The sequence below is a fragment of the Carya illinoinensis genome, chromosome 2, assembly GCF_018687715.1.
Source record: "Carya illinoinensis cultivar Pawnee chromosome 2, C.illinoinensisPawnee_v1, whole genome shotgun sequence".
NCBI lineage: Eukaryota > Viridiplantae > Streptophyta > Magnoliopsida > Fagales > Juglandaceae > Carya > Carya illinoinensis.
The window spans coordinates 31,962,790-31,982,108 of NC_056753.1; the positions used below are offsets into that span (position 1 = coordinate 31,962,790).

The 19,319-nt window shown below is 34.9% G+C and overlaps 1 protein-coding gene across 3 annotated transcripts; it reads left to right on the top strand.

The window, feature by feature from the left end:
• The first annotated feature begins 266 nt into the window (after positions 1–266).
• LOC122300970 (serine/threonine protein phosphatase 2A 55 kDa regulatory subunit B beta isoform-like) lies at positions 267–13,044 on the top strand. 3 transcript variants are annotated; one of them, XM_043112009.1, is made up of 14 exons: positions 267–761; positions 2,487–2,590; positions 2,701–2,799; positions 2,905–3,024; positions 4,820–5,017; positions 5,904–5,995; positions 8,484–8,602; positions 8,980–9,130; positions 9,318–9,441; positions 11,765–11,833; positions 11,926–12,017; positions 12,098–12,175; positions 12,255–12,325; positions 12,466–13,044. In XM_043112009.1, the coding sequence occupies exons 1-14, from the start codon at positions 650–652 to the stop codon at positions 12,600–12,602; spliced, it is 1,566 nt and encodes a 521-aa protein (XP_042967943.1). In that variant the 5' UTR covers positions 267–649; the 3' UTR covers positions 12,603–13,044. The 3 variants fall into 3 exon arrangements, with proteins under 3 accessions (XP_042967943.1, XP_042967944.1, XP_042967945.1); XM_043112010.1 differs by having other exon boundaries at positions 268–761; positions 9,007–9,130; XM_043112011.1 differs by having other exon boundaries at positions 269–761; positions 4,820–5,014; positions 9,007–9,130.
• The last annotated feature ends 6,275 nt before the right edge of the window (positions 13,045–19,319 follow it).

The following is a 19,319-nucleotide window of genomic DNA, read 5'->3' on the forward strand; positions in this document are numbered from 1 at the left end:
TTTACTTTTAAATTAAATTAAATTATATAAATATTTTACTATATGAAATTTAGACATGATTTAAAAATAGAATTTTTGGTTTCCAATCATTTATTCAATATTAGCATCACCAGGTCGAACTATGGCATTCCTCACCAACCAATCAAACTCCACCTTTCTCACTGCATCTCCTCCAACACAAAGGCCCTTTGACGTGTCCACCTTTCGCTTTCTTCGGTAATTTTATGAGAGCTCAGAAAATTATTAAAAAGAAAATTACAAGCCCATTATTGGGAGCAAACAAGACACAGGGGAAGAGAGAGAAGTGCAATGTGTGATTGTGTTCGTGTTTTTGTTCCTCAGAAGCCCAAGGAACTGTTTGCTCAGTCACATTTATCGCGAAAATCCCAATTTTCTCCTTCTAGAGAGAGATAGAGAGGAAGAAAAGTTAAAAGAAATAAAAAAAAAAAAAAAATCGTGAGAGAGAAAATTTGGCTTTGTTTGTGTGCTTCAATGGTTGAATTAAAAACCAAACATTTTATGGGAACTTTTGATTTGCTCGATGTAATTTTGAAGCTAGGATCCTTGTGAACTCAGAAAAGCGATCTTCGATGCACTGATTGGATTAGTGGGATTCGATTGGATACGCCGATTTTGGTTTCTGGGTGCAATGAACGGTGGCGATGAGGTCGTCGCAGCTCCGGTGGGCCCGCCTCAGCCTCTAGAGTGGAAATTCTCTCAGGTATTCGGGGAACGCACGGCCGGTGAAGAAGTCCAGGAAGGTATAATAACACTCGTGATGATATCAATCATGGTATTTAGAAATTATATATTGCCCCTTTGGATCCAAATTGATGTTTTCTGTAAAGTTTTGGGATTAGGTTTTATTTTTGCCTTTCGATCCGTTTTAGATCGTGGTCTGTCGAGAAACTGTGGTTTTGGGATGTGGGTCGTGGAGGATATGTCGTATTGTTGTGGGGTCGGGATCTTGATTTGGTGGGAAGATTGGGTTTTGGGTGTGGAATATGAGGGAGAGTTGTACGCGTGAGGTTTGGATGGGTATGTGATAAGTTGAGTTTGCATCGGGTATTCATCAGATTAGGAAGTTGAGGATGTCGAACTGAACTTGGTTGAGTTAGTGGCGGGTGGTTGTGATGCATGCGCTTGTTTTCGGGTTATAATTTGTAGTTCACATTTGCAAACGCGTTGATTCCCATCTGCCATAGCTGGTATCATAGTTTTCTATTTATTCGTTGACTAGTGTTATATGAATATCCTTCTGTCACTTAAAATTAAAAGTGAAATGTGGCCTCCTGTGATTGCAAGTTTGGACTATATTTACCCTGTACGTTAAAATCATGTCCAAAGCGATTGTTGTGGTGCTCTGCCTCACTTCAGTGTAGATAATAGTTGTCTCGTAAACCTTAGTTGGATTTAGAAGGGAAAGATAGCTACATTTTTCAGAGTCGTCATATAATTAAGAACACATTGTGTGAACCAAGCCACATGGAGATTGCAACTCTCTGTATTTGTATCTCAAGCACAATGTAGAATAGTGTAGAGAATAGCTCGAATGGAGAACAGGAGGATTGGTGGTTAGATTTGTACTTTCATGAGGGTTTTGTGCTTTTGGTGACTGAGAAAAGTGGATTGCTCCAATCAATGGGTCGGATTAGAAAATGTTATTGAAGATTTATTGGAGTGGTAGAATTAAGCTTTGATGAGACAACCTAGCTCTTATCATGTAGGAAAGGTTATCTCATTTGTATGTACTTTAATTTATCTATTGTTCTGGTCTGAAATTAAATTGCTGAAAACAAAGAATCTGGATCTACTTAAAAATTTTTGAAATTAAGTGCAGCATTATTGTAATAACACAAATAGTGAGAACTCACGTGTGAGATCTTTGAATTAGAGTGACAAAATTGGCATCAGATGCCAATTGCAAAATTACTTTTTTTTTTTTTCCTAACAAGTGCCAATTGCATAAGAAACTTAAACCCAATCCCTCTGCTTTTTCTTTTGTGAAAGTAATCTGTGCATCTGTTTTTTTTTTTTTTAATTCGTGCATGTGCTTTATCACATTAGATCAATTCATCCATATACTATGGGTTGGCTGATTTATTTTTGAGGTAGTCCTTGTTGATTGTTTGGTATTGTTTGGAAATTAATCCCACAAGGTTCTGTTTCTATATCATCAACTTCGGAGAAATGTTTACTTGTTAAGAAAGAAATATGTCATAACATTAGAAGGGGTAGCAGTTAAGCATATTAACTTTTGGGTTTCAGGCAATTTTGGAAAATTTATTTGTAGCATATTTAGATTTTCATAAGCATCTGTTGATAATCCTGTCTAGGCGTCTCTTTTGTATTCATCTTTTGTACATGGGCTATGCCTTTTGTTTTCATCAATAGAACTCTCGATTACTTGCAGGAAAAAAAAATCCACAAGCATATGTGGGTAGAATGGGGTTTATTAATTCGTGTTTCTGTTTTTCCTTCTGCAGTTGATATCATTTCAGCAATCGAATTTGACAGAACTGGTGACCATCTTGCTACTGGTGACCGTGGGGGTCGGGTGGTTCTCTTTGAGAGGACTGATACAAAAGATGTATGTTCTTTCTACATGCATTGGATCTTCCTAAACTAAATGTCGGTATATTATAATACATTTCTTGTTTGCTGCGACAATCTTACTTCTTTGTATATGGTAATTTTTAGCATGGAAGCTCCAGAAGAGATTTGGAGAGGACGGATTATCCAATTGGTAGGCATCCTGAGTTCCGTTACAAGACTGAGTTTCAGAGCCATGAACCAGAGGTGCTTTTTTTTTTTCATCAGTTACTTCTGCTTCATTTTATGTCATTGAATGCTGGAATGTAAACTGTTTATGCTTAAAGCAATGTCTTCATTTCTTTGTGCCAGTTTGATTATCTCAAGAGCTTGGAAATAGAGGAGAAAATCAACAAAATTAGATGGTGCCAAACAGCCAATGGTGCTCTCTTTCTTCTTTCTACGAATGACAAAACAATTAAATTTTGGAAGGTAAGAAAGGAGCTTATGGTGTTTTTAGTTTTCCGAGTTTTTAATTAGTTACTGATCAAAGCATTTGGTAATTATTTGGCGCAATATTACTTACTTTAGTAAAAAATATTTTCTGGAATTTTCAACTTCCTTGTTTGTCTATTTTCTAGGTATATTTGGTGTAAGATGTGAAGCAATCTCTCTCTCTTCTCTCTCTCTCTCTCTCTCTCTCTCTCTCTCTCTCTCTCTATATATATATATATATAATTTAAGTGAAATTCATGGATTGGGTTGAAGGATTGCCAACTATCAAAATTTGTAATTAATTGTTAATAATCTGTTTTTTCTCTATTGCATTTATTCATAATCTTGGGTGCAAAGGACGCATTTGCGATCTATTGCTCCTACGTAGTTTAGGACATTCTTTGTAATGAATGTGGCATTTTGCCTATTCTTTGATTAATATACTTCTTACTTTTCCAAAAAAAGGACGCATTTGCGTTCAAATTTCATATTCTAAAATGAAAGAAAGTGGGGAGGGGGATCATGGGGGGTCCGTGGAAGGGGAGGGTGTATAGATGGCTTGGAATGCGGGAATTGGGAATGCTTCCTACTATCTCTGAGGAAGCAGCCTGGCTGGCGAGATTGTGTGCAGAAAGGTTGGCACTTCTGTGGACTTTTTGGATAGTCCATGAGGATAAATCTTTTAGGTTAGGTCTGGCAAGTAAGATAAAGCACAAAATTCTCATCTTATCATTACAACTTTTTCAAATTTTCATATAAAATATAATAAACAATTCAACTTTTTCAAATCCTAATTCAACTCTTTCAAATTCTAAAATAATAATAATATTTAAACTTTCATCTAAAACTAAAAATTCTCTTATCACTTACCAAACCTAACCTTAGTCCTTCAGTGATATCATTTATCAGAGGTCCGATGACTAAGGCCTCGTTTGGTTACAATTCAGATGAGAAGAGATAGGATGTTTTGTTGAAAGTTAAATAAAATATTGTTATAATATAATGTTTTAATATTAATTTTTTTTTATAAGTAATAAGAAATTTTATTGATATAAAGATAGGCGTAAGCCTTGTTTTGGAATTTCAAAAAGTTGAATTGTTTATTATATTTTGTATGAGAATTTGGAAAAGTTGTAATGATTAGACGAAATGAGATGAGATAGTTTGGTATTTGGTAACCAAACCATGCCTAAATCTCTAGTCAGTCGTTAGTGACTGTATTCTAGTGCTTGCCTTGTCTAGAAATGCATCCCACATGCATGTGCTGAAATTTCACTTAAAAAGGTGTATTTTGTACTTCTGTTCATGAAAAAGGAACAAAAAATAAATGCAATATTACGTGCTTTACACATGTTGGATGGTTACAATGATTTACCTGCTGAAGGTTGCTCCCATTGCCTGATTTCTTATCACTACATGTCATAAAGATAATGGAGTAAGAGTGTATAAATAAAGCCAAAGCTATCTAGACTAGATGATGTCTCCTTTCCCCATAAGTAAATGGTGGATAGTGAGCTCATAAGAGTTCAATTGCATCAAGTACTTGAGTTGTTTTACCTATGCGTACGAAGCGAGAGCAATCTTATTGAACTATGTACCTAAAAAAAAAAAAAAAAAAAAACTTATTGAACTATGCTACCAGCACACTTTCTGTGAATTCCCTGTATTCTTGTTCTTTCTTATGTTTATGATGATCAAAGAATTGTAAATAATTTCACATTCATTATTTTCTCTCAGACTACAGCTATGGGTGGCGATATTTGATAACCACTGTTTTGTTTTGCCATCGCAGGTCCAAGAAAAGAAGATCAAGAAAATTTCTGATATGAATTTGGACCCTTTAAAAGCTGTTGCAAATGGAAGTGTTGCTAGTTCGAGTAATTCGGTTTGCTCTAGATCATATCTTGCAAATGGAGGATACCCAGACAGATCGAGTAATGACTTCTCATTCCCACCAGGGGGCATCCCATCGCTACGTTTACCTATGGTAGTTGTACTTGAGCCAATCTATTGATTTTGTTTTTTGCACTCTAGAATTTTTGTTTCTGTTGGATAAGTGGAACATAGACAATCTTAAAATGGGTCTAAATTGAATCATTGTGAATCATTTTGCCACTTGCTTGGAAATAAACTTAAATAAGCTTACATATTTCTAATTTGTAACCTCTAGCTAGGTGTTTCTCATGTATACTAGCTGTGTAACAGGGCTATGCCTATTTCTATGAATATAATATCTTGATTACCTATATATAAAAAAAAAAAAAAAAAAAAAAAAAAAAAAAAAAAAAAAAAACTTAAATAAACTTTCAACAATATGAAAGATGAACCAAAGAACAAGAACATATTGTGCAGCAAGGCACACCTTGAAGCCTCTCCAAGCTGCAATGATTTCAGCTGGTTCTCAGATTTGGGCTTTAGCACACATATTATCTAAGTGCAACTGCAAATTTCCTAGAATTGAATATGCTCGTGTGTTATGGGCACAGTTCTTTGGAGAATTAGATGTTATTGGTCAAACTTCTCTCAATTTGTTTCCGTAAATATTTTTAGTCTTCTCCATTTGAATTATTATAATGTACGTATTTGCACGTGTTCATGATTCTGAAGTTTTTTCGGTTAACAACACACTCTCTGGCAAGTGTAATCTCTTTGTTTCTCATTGTAATTGGATGTATTGGTCCTTGCACTTGAGTACCTAAGGCTTTGAAGTATGGCTCTCTTCTTGTCATCATGTCCATGCGTGCTCTTGATTGTTGCTTGGTGGTGGGAGGTTTCAGAAACAGAAAATTTTGTTGATTTCCATTAATTTTGTTAAGTTTTATTAATTCTGTTCCTAATCTTATGCAGCACTAATACATTGGTTATGTAATATGTAGGTAACTACGCATGAAACCAATCTCATGGCTAGATGTCGAAGGGTATATGCTCATGCTCATGACTACCATATCAATTCTATTTCAAATAACAGGTGCTTCCATTTCTTCTACTCTCACTTGTGTTTTTGATGTTATGTTTTGACTTTTTTGCTTCTTCAGTTGCTACTAGTCTTAGGGTCTTAAGAAACAAGCTGGTATTTGTCTTTCTATCCATGCTTTACTTATATCTTATCCCTGTTTAACTGCCCCAATGTACGAAATTTCAAGTGATAATGTGTAAACCTCCGGATGTCAATCGGTTCAGCTGCTGAAAGTCTCTTGTCATTGAACAAGGGATCTTATCAAAATTACGTCCCATTGTGTGGCACATAGCCCTGAAGGGGTTTCTGGAATAAACACTCCCCCAATCACCCATATAAAAAAGGGGCCAAACTTTAAGTGTACCTGAGATGTTTTTCCAATAAGATAAATGATTGAGCCCTTTAGGAGGACCGGGTTAGCAAGGTACAAGGGCAACACCCCCCCCCAAAAAAAAAAAAAAAATCATACATTGATTTTAAGGCATGGGTTTTCACTGTTGAGAACCGCAGTTGTTTTGTTTTGCTGAGACCAAATATCTGAAAACCATTTCATGCATCTGTTTGGTTTTCTCTGGTTTATTGCTGTTGATGGTCAACTGTGCATGCTCATCTGTGGTAAATAAAGGATTAACTCTTGACACCTTTTGCAATGCCCTAGTGATAAACCTTCTCTATATTTAATGGTGTCTTGTGGAGGTTTGGGAGTGCAAAATTTAAGACTTTTGTATATATATATATAAGTAAGACTTTTCAACAAAGCTCTTATTGGGAAATGGCTTTGGAGGTATCATAGTGAGAGTAATGCATTTTGGAGCAAAATTATGGATGTTAAATATGGGAGGATGTGGGGGAGTTGGTGTATGAATGAAGTAAGAGGGATGTTTGGGGTGGGTTTTTGGAAGTCTATTCGACGGATGGGGGGTCCTTGTCAAGAATACTAAATTCAAGGTGGGGGGATGAGGCAAAGATCTATTTTTGGCATGACATTTGGTGTGGGGATTAACCTCTTAAGGATGTTTGCCCTAATCTTTTTAGGATTGCTAGAGATAAAGGGGCTGTAGTGGCTGATTCCTATCACTTTTCTAACGATTTGATTCACTGGACTGTGGAATTCACTAGAGATGCACAGGATTGGGAAGTATGCGAAGTTTCTGATTTATTTTGAAGATTATACGAGATGAAGCTTGATCAGAACAGGAAGGATGGTCTGCAGTGGATGCATACAGTTAATTCCAGATTTTCAGTGAGTTCTTTTTTTCAAGGTGTTAACCTATTATGGGGTCAAAGATTATCCCTGGAAAAGTATTTGGAGAGCCAAGGTGCCTAGTAAGGTTGCTTTCTTCTGTTCGCTGGTGTCTCTTGGGAAAATTTTAAGTTTTTAACCACAGACAACTTGAGGAAGAGAGGCTTACTGGTGGTTGATTGATGTTTTATGTGTAAGAAGGATGGTGAATTAATTGATCATCTTTTCCTTCATTGTGAGGTGGCGACTTCTTTGTGGAATGAGATTTTTGCGAGGGTTGGCAGTTTTTGGGTGATGCCTATGCGTGTGGTAGATTTCTTTGCATGCTGGCAAGGTATTGTGGGTAGAAGTAATAGCACTGCAGTGTTGAAGATGATCCCCTAGTGCTTGCTTTGGTGTTTATGATTGGAGAGGAACGGGAGGTGCTCTGAAAATTGTGAACATTCTTTAGGGGAACTTAGGGAGTTTTTCCTTAGTACTTTAAATTTTTGGGTGAAGAATCTTGTAAGGATGGGAATGATTGTAATGTTTTGCCTTAGTTGTATTCTGTTTTAGCTTGTAAGTAGGTGTTCTCATTTGTATACATCCTGTGTACTTGGGGTATGCCTATTTACTTGGAATAAAATTTCTCTTATTAATTATCAAAAAAAATATTTATGGATAGGGCACAGAAGAGTAAATTGGTTTGCAGAGAATACCGTAGAATATTGAGCTATTAGGGCTAATGAGATTTAGTTCCTGACCTTGTATGATGGAACTTTATGTAAGATTTGTTTTCTTTCCCAGTTTCTGCCTTTATTACGTCAAATAGTCCTTCATGCAAAGATTCTGTTCTGATTCTTGCTAGCATTTGATTGGCTCTGATGTTTATGCTGGAGGCATAATCCTTGATGGTGCAAGACATTCCAGTCATCAGACTTGACAAATATCTTGGTCACGACTGATTCATTCTTTGGAGTCAGCATGCTTAGTGCTATCCTTTGCTTCCATTTATTTCTTAATATGATTTCTGCCAAAACCTTGTTTCATGATGTTTTTGAACTATTGAATTTCTGGGACTTAGCACCATATTTTCATAGATAGTATGCTGTAATAAGTGTTTATGCAAATCATTTCATCTTTCATTCTTTTGTCATCAAGTTATGAAACATTTAACTGTAAATATTACACATTCAATTATTATTGTTTGCCTTCATCTTCGACTTGGTTTATTAAAGTTTTCACTGATCACTTTGCTCTCTCATCACTTTTTTCCAGCGATGGTGAAACTTTTATATCTGCGGATGATCTTCGAATAAATCTTTGGAACTTGGAAATCAGCAGTCAGAGTTTCAATATTGTGGATGTGAAGCCTGCAAATATGGAGGATCTGACTGGTAAGCTTCTTGTCTAGTATTTAGGGTTGTATTTAGAATTTTAAAGCTGGTTTATGTTACTGAGTTGTAGACTGTTAGCAGATACTGTTTTATTTTCATGTATTCTTTTTGATGCATGGTCCTGGGCTAAAACTTATTATGTATGCGTATGTTTGTGTAAGCGTGCAAACATGCATTACAAGGTCACGCATGTTTTTAAAGCTCAATCTGGCTGTTAGATTTGTGGGATAACTTGCATTAGATTGGGTAGTGGAGGGAAAATGGGAAGATTTGTGGGAAAACTTGGATTATTTTTCCTTGTATGACATTTTCCCTTTTGATTGCTTGTTTTTCTGCTTTTTGTGGTAACCTTTTGTTAGATGATAAAATTTGTCCAGCCTTGAAGATTATATTTATTCTTTCAGAGGTGATAACATCAGCAGAATTCCACCCTACTCATTGTAATACATTAGCATATAGCAGTTCAAAAGGCTCCATCCGCCTCATTGATTTGCGGCAATCAGCTTTATGTGATTCTCATGCCAAATTGTAAGTGTTTAACTTGTTTTTATACTATTTTGGTCATGGTACAGCTACCACGTAAGTTTGTTTGGCTTGCAAATTGTTAGATGGGGAAACGGTATAAATAAAACACTTTTTTGGGCCTCAGCATGTAGATTAAAATAAATTCTTCCAAAACCCTCTTGGGCTCACCCATGATACCCTTCGGATACAGGTTTGAGGAACAGGAGGCACCTGGTTCAAGATCATTTTTCACAGAGATAATTGCTTCAATCTCAGATATTAAGTTTGGACAGGATGGCAGATATATACTTAGTCGTGATTACATGACCCTTAAGGTTTGGTTTTCTATACTGGCCTTTTAATTTGTTTCATATGTGGTATGGAATTTTGAAGTAATATGACTTATCACTCTTAGGAGTGCCATATGTGATTCTGTATAAGCTCTTTTAAGGATGCCATGACAAGTTTATGTGGCTCCATTTGATCTGTGAAAGAATCATCCATCTGTAAGTCCCATAAGGTGCTGAAAGGGTATGATTGCCATGAATATGTTCTGTATCCTCGAAAAAGCATAAATTCTTTAGAGATATACGCCATGGTGTATCAAAGACCTGATACTTGCCTGCTAAGTATATAATGGGATACCTATAAAAAAAAAGTATATAATGGGATCTTGCTTCCCCTAACCTTCCTTAAATTAGGTGTTCCCCTTTGTATACCCCCAGTGTACTTGGATTTTGCCTCTAGCACTTTTTGAATAATGCATGGTATTGTTACTTATTGAAAAAAAGAAAAAGAAATGTCAGTCCAAGAATTTCCCCAGTTTAGGAGAACCATAACAAACTCCAAGGTTACACATTTACGGACTGCATGTAGAAAGATGCTACATTTAAAGCTTTCAAGATGTGTGTGTAACTATAAAAGAAAAGATTGTGTGTGTGTGTGTGTGTGTGTGTGAGAGAGAGAGAGAGAGAGAGAGAGAGAGAGAGAGATTGGGTACGTTTGGCAGGCAGAATCTGTCAGTGCCAAAAGGGTTGGCTTGTTGATGCTTTGAAGGAGGTACAACCTAAGGAGTGACAGTGGAGATTGTGGGTTCAATGCCCAGGTTGTATGACTTACCAGTTAAAAAAAGGAAATTAGGTAACATACCTTATACTTTAATTTAACTGACAATATAAGAGAAATCTGTTTCAATTTCAGCACAACCACTATGATTTTTTAACTCAAGAACACCTAGAATGGTAACGAGGTTCTATTCCTCTTTCTTTTGTATCCACTTTGTTTTTTAACAGTTTTGGCAAAAACATAGATAAAGGTGCTATGTTAGAGATGAGGACTAGTGCACTTGATATGTTAAATTATTCATGTTGATGAATAATCAGGCTAGCAATTCTATATGCGACAACTATCGAATTATATGTTTTCCCAATTTAATGGGTTTGTTGCGTCATCTTATTATGATTCTGCATTCTAGGGAAAGCAATGGATGCAAAATAGATCCAGTAGAAGAGTTGATGTCAATAGTCTCAACTTATATTGACCATCCCTTAATGTCTATTCTTGTCCTGTTAATTTTAGTATCACCAATGAGCTCTCTAGCTCAAATGGAATTCCTCCCTTAATAAGAATAGGGAAGAAACTGTGGTTACTCTTACCATAAAGGGCAAAGGGGTTATGCTGTGCATAGCTTACTCATAAAACATGTTACCTATGTTGAGAGAGGGAGGAGGAGACAACTGAAATTTCTTCGAGTCTTCTCACTTTTAGCCTTTTAGGTCTGTTATCTCCCTGCCAAAAACAAACAAAAAAGATACACCCAGAAGGAAAACATGGGTTAGGCTGGAATTCGTTGCAAAAGTATTCCTTCTAGGAGAAAACAGTTGGAATTATTATCTTCATCTAATTGGCTTAAGGCTAACCTATATTATTTACAATAGTTAATGGTGCCATTGCAAATTTATAGGGGCTACTTCTGATGGGTTTTTGTTCATAAGAGCATAAAGCATCTGACTGGGGGTGTGTTCCCCCCAGGTCTAAGGTTCAAATCCCCTTGGGTGCAAACAATCTCTAGGAGCCATTGGACTGGGGGATTTTCCTCTTGAATTACCCAATGTGCACTTGCAGGAAACTCCTTACCGAGGACCTGTGCACCTCCGGAATTAGTGTGGATGCTGTTCCCGGACAATTGGTGCTCATAAAAAAATAATTATCTTTACACTTCTTGAATGCTCATTCTCATGCCTTTTATTTCCTGCCATTGATTATTCTTTTTTGAAAAAATCTATTCATCATCCATTTTCTCATCATCCTATGATATGGCATTAGATAGTAGGTTCACAAGTGAAATATAATAAATACTCTCTAATCATCTAATGCCACATCGTGAGATAATGAAAATTGGGATGATGAGTAGCATTACTCTTTCTTTTTTCCTCTCTCTCTCTCTCTTCCCCCCCCCCCCCCCCCCCCCCCCAAAAAAAAAAAAACAAAAAAAAAATAATAATTTGTGATGAGTATTTGCTTTGAAGTTTTAGCATAATTTTTGCTATAGATTTGATGTTTATATTTTTTATATATTTATACTTATAAAAAAATATTTTTTATATATTTATGTTGCTCCCTGTTTCATAACTCAAGTATGTGCTACTTATTTGTCAGTTATGGGACATCAATATGGATTCAGGTCCAGTTTCAACCTTCCAGGTTCATGAATATTTAAGACCAAAGGTGAGGTTCCCACTTTTTTCACTATACTGAACCTAAGATTTCTGCTGCTGTGTTTGCTTCATGCTTGATAACCCGTTATTGAATGCATCCAGCTCTGTGATTTATATGAAAATGATTCGATCTTTGATAAATTCGAGTGTTGTCTGAGTGGTGATGGATTACGAGTCGCCACAGGCTCTTACAGGTCTGTGTTTTTATCCTACATCTCCCTTTGTAACCTCATTGTTATTCACTTTGGCATCTCATGTATCAATGTTATCCCAGCAATCTATTTCGTGTGTTTGGTTGTGCACCGGGAACTACCGAGGCAACAACTTTGGAAGCCAGCAAAAACCCGATGAGGTAATTTTAAATGAAGATATTGACCAGAATGGCTTGAAGGATGGTTTATCTAACTGTATATATAAACTTTGATATTTAGGCGCCAAGTTCAGACCCCTTCAAGGCCTTCCAGATCCCTGAGCAGTAGTATAACACGAGTTGTTAGACGAGGTTGCCACCGCTGCTGTCTGTTTATTTATTTGTCCTTTCTAATTTTTTACTAAGTTTTTATTTTTTCCTGAGAAGCGTTTCTTGTCTTCTCAACCTCATTGTTAAAAAACTTAAATGTCATTTTCCCTGTTGGGGAACAGGAGCAGAAAGCCCTGGGGTTGATGCAAATGGAAATTCTTTCGATTTTACAACGAAGTTGCTGCACCTAGCATGGCACCCAACTGAACACTCAATTGCCTGTGCTGCTGCAAATAGCTTATACATGTACTATGCATAAAGAAAATCCAGGAAGAAATGTATTTGCTGTGGGAGAAGGCTTTTCTGCCTTTGCCGCCTACCAGTGACTAGAAGGCTACATCAGATTCTCGCATTTCAGCTGCCCCTTAAAATCTGTTGCATGTACTTTTGGTATCAAGGTTCAGATGTGGCTGCTGGCGCATCCACGAGGAAGCAACCTGATTTTGTTCCCGGGTGGGCAGCGGCTCATTTTACTTCCTTACCTCCCTTAACAACCACCAAAATTTTTTTGCTTTTCTTTGTCCTAGCTTGTTTCCGTATCTTTTTCTGAAAGGGAAGATGCAGTTATGTTCTACATTTGTGTTGGGTCGAAGTCGGGGAAAACAAAGGATGATTGTAGCTCTTCTACAACGAAACACTGAAGGATGTTCAATATATGCCACTAGTTTCAAGATAAAATGTAGCTTTTTCTTTCTTTTTTACTCAGAAATCTTGCTGGGATGGAGATGTTGAAACTTGCAGTGCATCAATTTCTTTTATTGATTCTTTGTCATGGTTGTTTACATTAACCGATGATGTTTTAGTCTAATATTTCTTGTAGTTTCCAATTTGATCATCAGTAAAGAAAATAAACATTGTATGTGGGTTTGACACCAGATTGGACTTTTATTTGAGTTATCAGTAACAAGGTAAAAAAAAATGTCATGAATAAGTGTCACACTCGCACCATAAAATTGCAAAACTATATAATTTGAGAGCTTGTGAGGCATGCTTAGAACTGTTGAAGCCTGGGACTTTGTGGGCTATGATGATAGGAAAGAAAAAGCATATGGTATGACTACCATCACTTAATACACTTCCACCTGCTACCAGACAGTTTCTGGAGCTGCTTGTACGTTCATTGATCCATATCTCTTCCCGAGTCCAGTTTAGTCGGAGTCGCAAACAATGACGAGGCTGAGGCCGAGGCCGAGAACGAGGGGCACTTAATTGCACTACTTAATTAAAAACATTTTAAATATACGTTACGGTTATAAATTATTATTCAGTTAAATATAAAACTTAGTTTATAATTGATATATACTCTCTCTTTTTAATATTTCGTGTATAGATTGTTTTTATCGGTCAATATTACCTTTTAAGTTGCAATATAATATGAAAAGTTTAGATGTAAAATTATCAGTATTCATGAAAAAATATAAATTTAAAATTTAAAATTTATTTATTTCTTATTTTTTATTATTTTGTTAAAGGTATTCGTAAAAAAACTCAATTCAACTATTTATTTTAGACTTAAAACTACTCAGCACCTTCAAATAGGAGAGTTAAATCGTGTTTTTGTGTCATATTAAGTTATGAACATTTAATTATATAAGTCAACTCGAACTTAACACATTAAGCTAAACGTGTCAAATTTTCAAATTCCAACCTAACCTATTTAAATAATGTATCGTGTTGTATCACCCGTTTAATAATTAATTAAAGATATGTTAACACGACATGACTCATTTAAAAATATTTGTTTCATGTAAATGGGTTGAACTAAAACGCATAATTCATTTGACCTAATTTGTAACAGCCCGCTAGAAATTTAATTGTAGAATTTCTATTAACTTTAGGAACCTCGTAAATAGTATATAAGTTTTCATAAATCCATTAATCATATAGGTTTTAAGCTAACTACATAGTTAGTGTTATTACTCATTATGATATCAGAAGTGTTTTTTATTATTGGAGATAGTTAGAAGTGTCAAAATGTATTATGGTTTGTGCCATTAGACTCGGAGGGTTATTTAAGATCTTATGGCGCAATAACACTTTTTCATATTTTCGGACGAAACGTCTGTTCAAAACTTAGATATTATTGGATAAAAATATCTTGAGCTAATTTTTGTAGATATTATTGGATAAAAATATTTTAAACTAATTTTGTGGATATTATTGGATAAAAATATTTTAAGCTAATTCCGTGGATATTATTAGGTAAGAGAGTCCTACACTTAACTCTCACTCCGGGTAAGAGAGTCCCACACTTAACTCTCACTCCAGCCTCATCTCTTTCATATCTCATCCATAAGTATCTCCAGCCACCCCTGCCCACGAAATTATCTCATTTACACTTTACATTAAAAGAATACCAAACACTCTCTCTCAAGCAGCTTTTAGGAGTTCTTTTGCACACTCATTTCGAAGCTTTTGTAAGTATTTTATCATAAAGTCTCCTTCATATAAACTGTTCATTTTTTAGTCTAGTTTACGTGGATATCTTATTTGTCCCATTGGAAGATCATTTGGTCAGTCAAATATTATGTAAACTATAGAAAGGTCATTATGGAAGATAAACTAGAGAATATGTTATAGTTTGGAGTTTTTGACCAAGCTAATGGATAGATATTGGTCCGAAATTTTTATGGAATATTGTTAACATATATATATGACTATTGGTTGATGATTTTTGCATGATTAAAGGTTTTGATGAAAGATTTGTTTAGATTTAGAAACTTAGAAACTGGAAGAGGAAAAACAGTTTCTGTTTTGAGAAAGTTTAACTCTTTGGTAGTCTAAACCTATTCCAATGACTTTGATAATTTTATTGGAGGATCCTAAGCATCTTATATACATATTATATTATTATTTTGAAGATATTTGATGTTAGTTTCAAAGATATGAAATTTTATGCAAAGAGATATTCAGATAAGCCAGAGTGTGGATGTTCTTGGCTAAATTTATGTTTTGGTTAATTTCTAACCATGTGATCTTGAATTAGAAGCTTATATATGTTTTAGGACATCTTTTTAAACCATGTGATGGTTTGGTTTGAAGATCACATATTTATAAGTCATAGATCAAAAAGTTGATCAAAACAAGTTAAAAACAAAAATAAATGGAAATGGCATATGAGAATGTCGGGCCTATGGAGTTTTAATAGTTGTGATTAGTTTTAAATTTTTCTAAATTAATATTTGAGTTGACGATAAAATTTATATGAGACATGTAAATTTTGATGACTTTTGGAGTTAGTATGCAAAATCCTTAAGTTATGAGTAAAACGGTCATTTTCCTACATGTAGAGAGTAAAATGGAAATTTTACTATTTAAGTATTATTTTTCATATTTCAAATTATTAGTAATTTAGTGCTAACTTTTAGAATCACTAATTACAGTTCCTCGTGATCGTGCTTGAGGTTTTATAAGAAACACGGAGATCAAGGTAAATTAGCTTTTAACTTACTAGCAGTCTACTATGTATGTGTGCTAAGTAAAAGAACTACAGTGTATGTATGTGTGTTATCATATATGTCTTGTCATGCCAATTTATCACGTAATTGTCTGTTATACAGAATTTATTCTGTCATCAGATTTTATCTGTTACATAATATGTTCTGTCATGTATTGTTATACATTACAAGTACGTCATACTAAGTATGTCATCTATTATATGTATGTCAAGTCATGTAATATTCACTGTTGCAAGTATGTCATGTTAAATATGTTGTCTATTATATGTTATGTCATGTTACGAAATGTTTCTATCTCAAGTTGGTCATGTCTTTCAAGTTATGTTCAAGTCACGTTATGTTACGTCAGGGTTTTAGTCCTTTCGTATTCCAATCACGTTTCATATTGAGTTTGTGTAGAATACATGGGGCCACAACAACTGTGGAGTATGTATTTTTCATGTTAAGTCAAGTTTCAGAACAAGTTCATGTTAAGTCAAGTTTCAGAACAAGTTCATGATAAGTCAAGTTTCATATCACGTTCATATTAAGTCAAGTTTCAGAACAAGTTCATGATAAGTTAAGTTTCATATCATGTTCATGTTAATTCAAGTTTCAGAGCAAGTTCATGCTAAGTCAAGTTTCAGATTAAGTTCATGTCAAGTCAAGTTCAGTTCATGTTTTAATTTAAGTTATGTCAATTATATTATGTTGTACGCTAAGTTATGCTTTAATTACTTATGAATTTGATTATGCATTTATGCTTTTACTGTCATCCATGCATCATTAGCTTGTGTGGAAGTTTTTTGTTAACTTACTGAGATTTGTAATCAAATCTCACTTTGGTAGTCTCAATTACCATTCCCCCCGAATGGTAGATCTTGTTACAGGACTTGAAGGAGAATCAGGAGCTGATCAATTAGACACAGTTGACTAAGCGACGGTGCGACATCAATGTTAATATAGTAATTAACGTAAATTACTATTTGTACGATGGAGTTGCATCTCTAGTACTTTTTGGATCATAACCATTTTGGACTAGTGTTGTGATCTGTTTAATGGGTCTTTTATGTATGAAGTATGTTTTAAGCATTTGAGATATTTTCAATTTGGTGCATAGTATTGCTAAAGAAAAAAATTATCCGCTGCGAATATTGCATAATATTATATGCATGTTAGGAACATTACATCTTATATGTCATGAACGGGGGCAGGTAACCTTGTGTTACATGTCTCGATACTTCAAATGTCAGTCCAATCCCGAACGGAATTTGGGGGCGTCACATAATTAATATAATTTTACATAAAAGTTAAAATCTATATTTATTAATAACCACAATATCTTAAAAAATATATATCAATATTTTTCAAATTTTAACATATAATAAAACCAATATTATAAACCCTACAAAAGCAAATATGAGCATAGGTCTAAAATTACAATTCCAACAATAAAAGCATAAGCATGGTTGAGAAATACCAATATTACAACTTAATAATAATAAAATTTTAATTTTGAAATAAATTCCAAATGAATCAAAACGGGTTGATTTCGTATTAAGCAGGTTAACCTGTTATTGACCTGAAATCGTTAGCATCAAACTCAAACCCGTTAATTTTATATTATGTTTGTGTTGGATTCATAAGTCGTGTCACGTGTTCTCACCCCTACCTCCAAACTTATAATCTAACTTGTCATCTCTTATTTGCAAAAGTTGAGTAGCACTGCTCTTCCTTATCGTTAGGCTAAAATCAACGTCTCATTTTTTTTTCAATTTTTTTAATTCACATTTTTTTATCATTTAAAAATATTTTTAGAAAAAAAAAATCAATCCACTAAAAATGATTTATTTAATTATTATTTTTATTTTTATTTTTTTATTTTTTTTAAAATTGTTTAATGAGTGGTCAACTTGGGCGGCAAGTACGTAGTGTTTTCCTTTGCAAAAACATCACAATCATGAATTACCCGTTTATGCATGTGAAAGCATTGACTTAATTGGTTGAAACTAGTACTGAAGCTAGCGAATTAATGGAATTTGCGTCAAGAATACATGAGATGTTGGAGTTCGAAGCAACGCATAGTAAAAGAGGACAAGAATACGTACGAACCTTCCTTAGTATCTCACATCGATCATGATCTTGTCATATTCTTCAATTTTCAACGTGAACCCAGTACTACTGAAGATCGAAGAACCAACCTGCAGTACCTTTAGCATTTTTAATTTCTGATATATTCTTAATTGGTTTTAGACAATGGCCATTACGGAATTTCAAATGCAAATTGGCCGGCCAGTAGGATTTGCACGAGAATTTTATTAAAAATAATAATAATAATATACATCAAGCGTACACGTACTCTTTGATAGGGAACATGCCTGAGTTGGTCAAGATTTACAATAGATCGTATATAACTTAGTGGACGTTCTTTTCTTCAAATTATTCTCCATTTGCAACCAAAAACAATGGTTGCAGAAAAAAGAAAAGGATTCAGATGTCGCCAAAATGTCATGAATATATATATATATATATATATATGTTAATGTCGGCAAGGAGGAATGTGAAACTAATAGCGGTTTAAATTGACGTAAGCTATATGCAGTTCCCATGGCCAGGGTCGACCATGCAATCTGCAGACACGTACGTACCAAAAACAAATAGATCAGATCGTGGGCGGCTGAGGCGGTCAATATTCCAGATTCCCGACCGGGGCTGGGGCAGGCCATCTAAAGCCACCGCGTTTATACGTTGCAAGCGGAATTGAACTGGCCGGGAATCAGAGGATACAGATACGACTGTTCCTTATACGTCCCCACTAGAAGTCTAATTATATAATTAATTGTGTTCAGATACTACCTTTAATTATATATGATCCAGCACTGCCGCGCGCAGTGGGATCGGATAATGATCAGATACCAAATTTTTTTATTTTTTATTAAATTAGAGTGGAGTATTAATTCAGAAAATATCAAGCCTTCCTTCCTTCCATGAACGTCTCTGTCCTGAGTTCATTAAAAAATGAAAGAAAATGACAGAGATGTTGCTGCATGTATATATATATATATATATATATATACATATATTAGAAACCGATCGATTACATTACCAAATAGTTTTGTTTCATATATTAAACAATATGTTTTTAATAGAATTAGTGATGAAATTATTGCCAAAATGAAAAAAAAAGGAATAAAAAATTAATAGTAGCATTTCAATTTATTTCATTTAGACTTTGTACCCATTAAAGGCAAATCATGCTTGACAGTACTGAATTAAACTCCTTACGAGAACAAAAACCCTTAAAATAAAACATGGATGCATATATGGTTCGTTGTTTGTTTTCTGATTCTTTTTCAAAAAAGATCCAACACTCGTGCATGGAAGTGGGTCCAATTAATCCCACCGTTTGCCACTTGATTCCAACCTCCCATCATGCGGCCTCCTCGTGCTGTCTCTCCACTCCACATGCATTCCATGAGTACCTTTTTCCTTTTCTAGATCTCTTCCCGTGCGCACTACTTCATCCTTCCTCCTCCTCC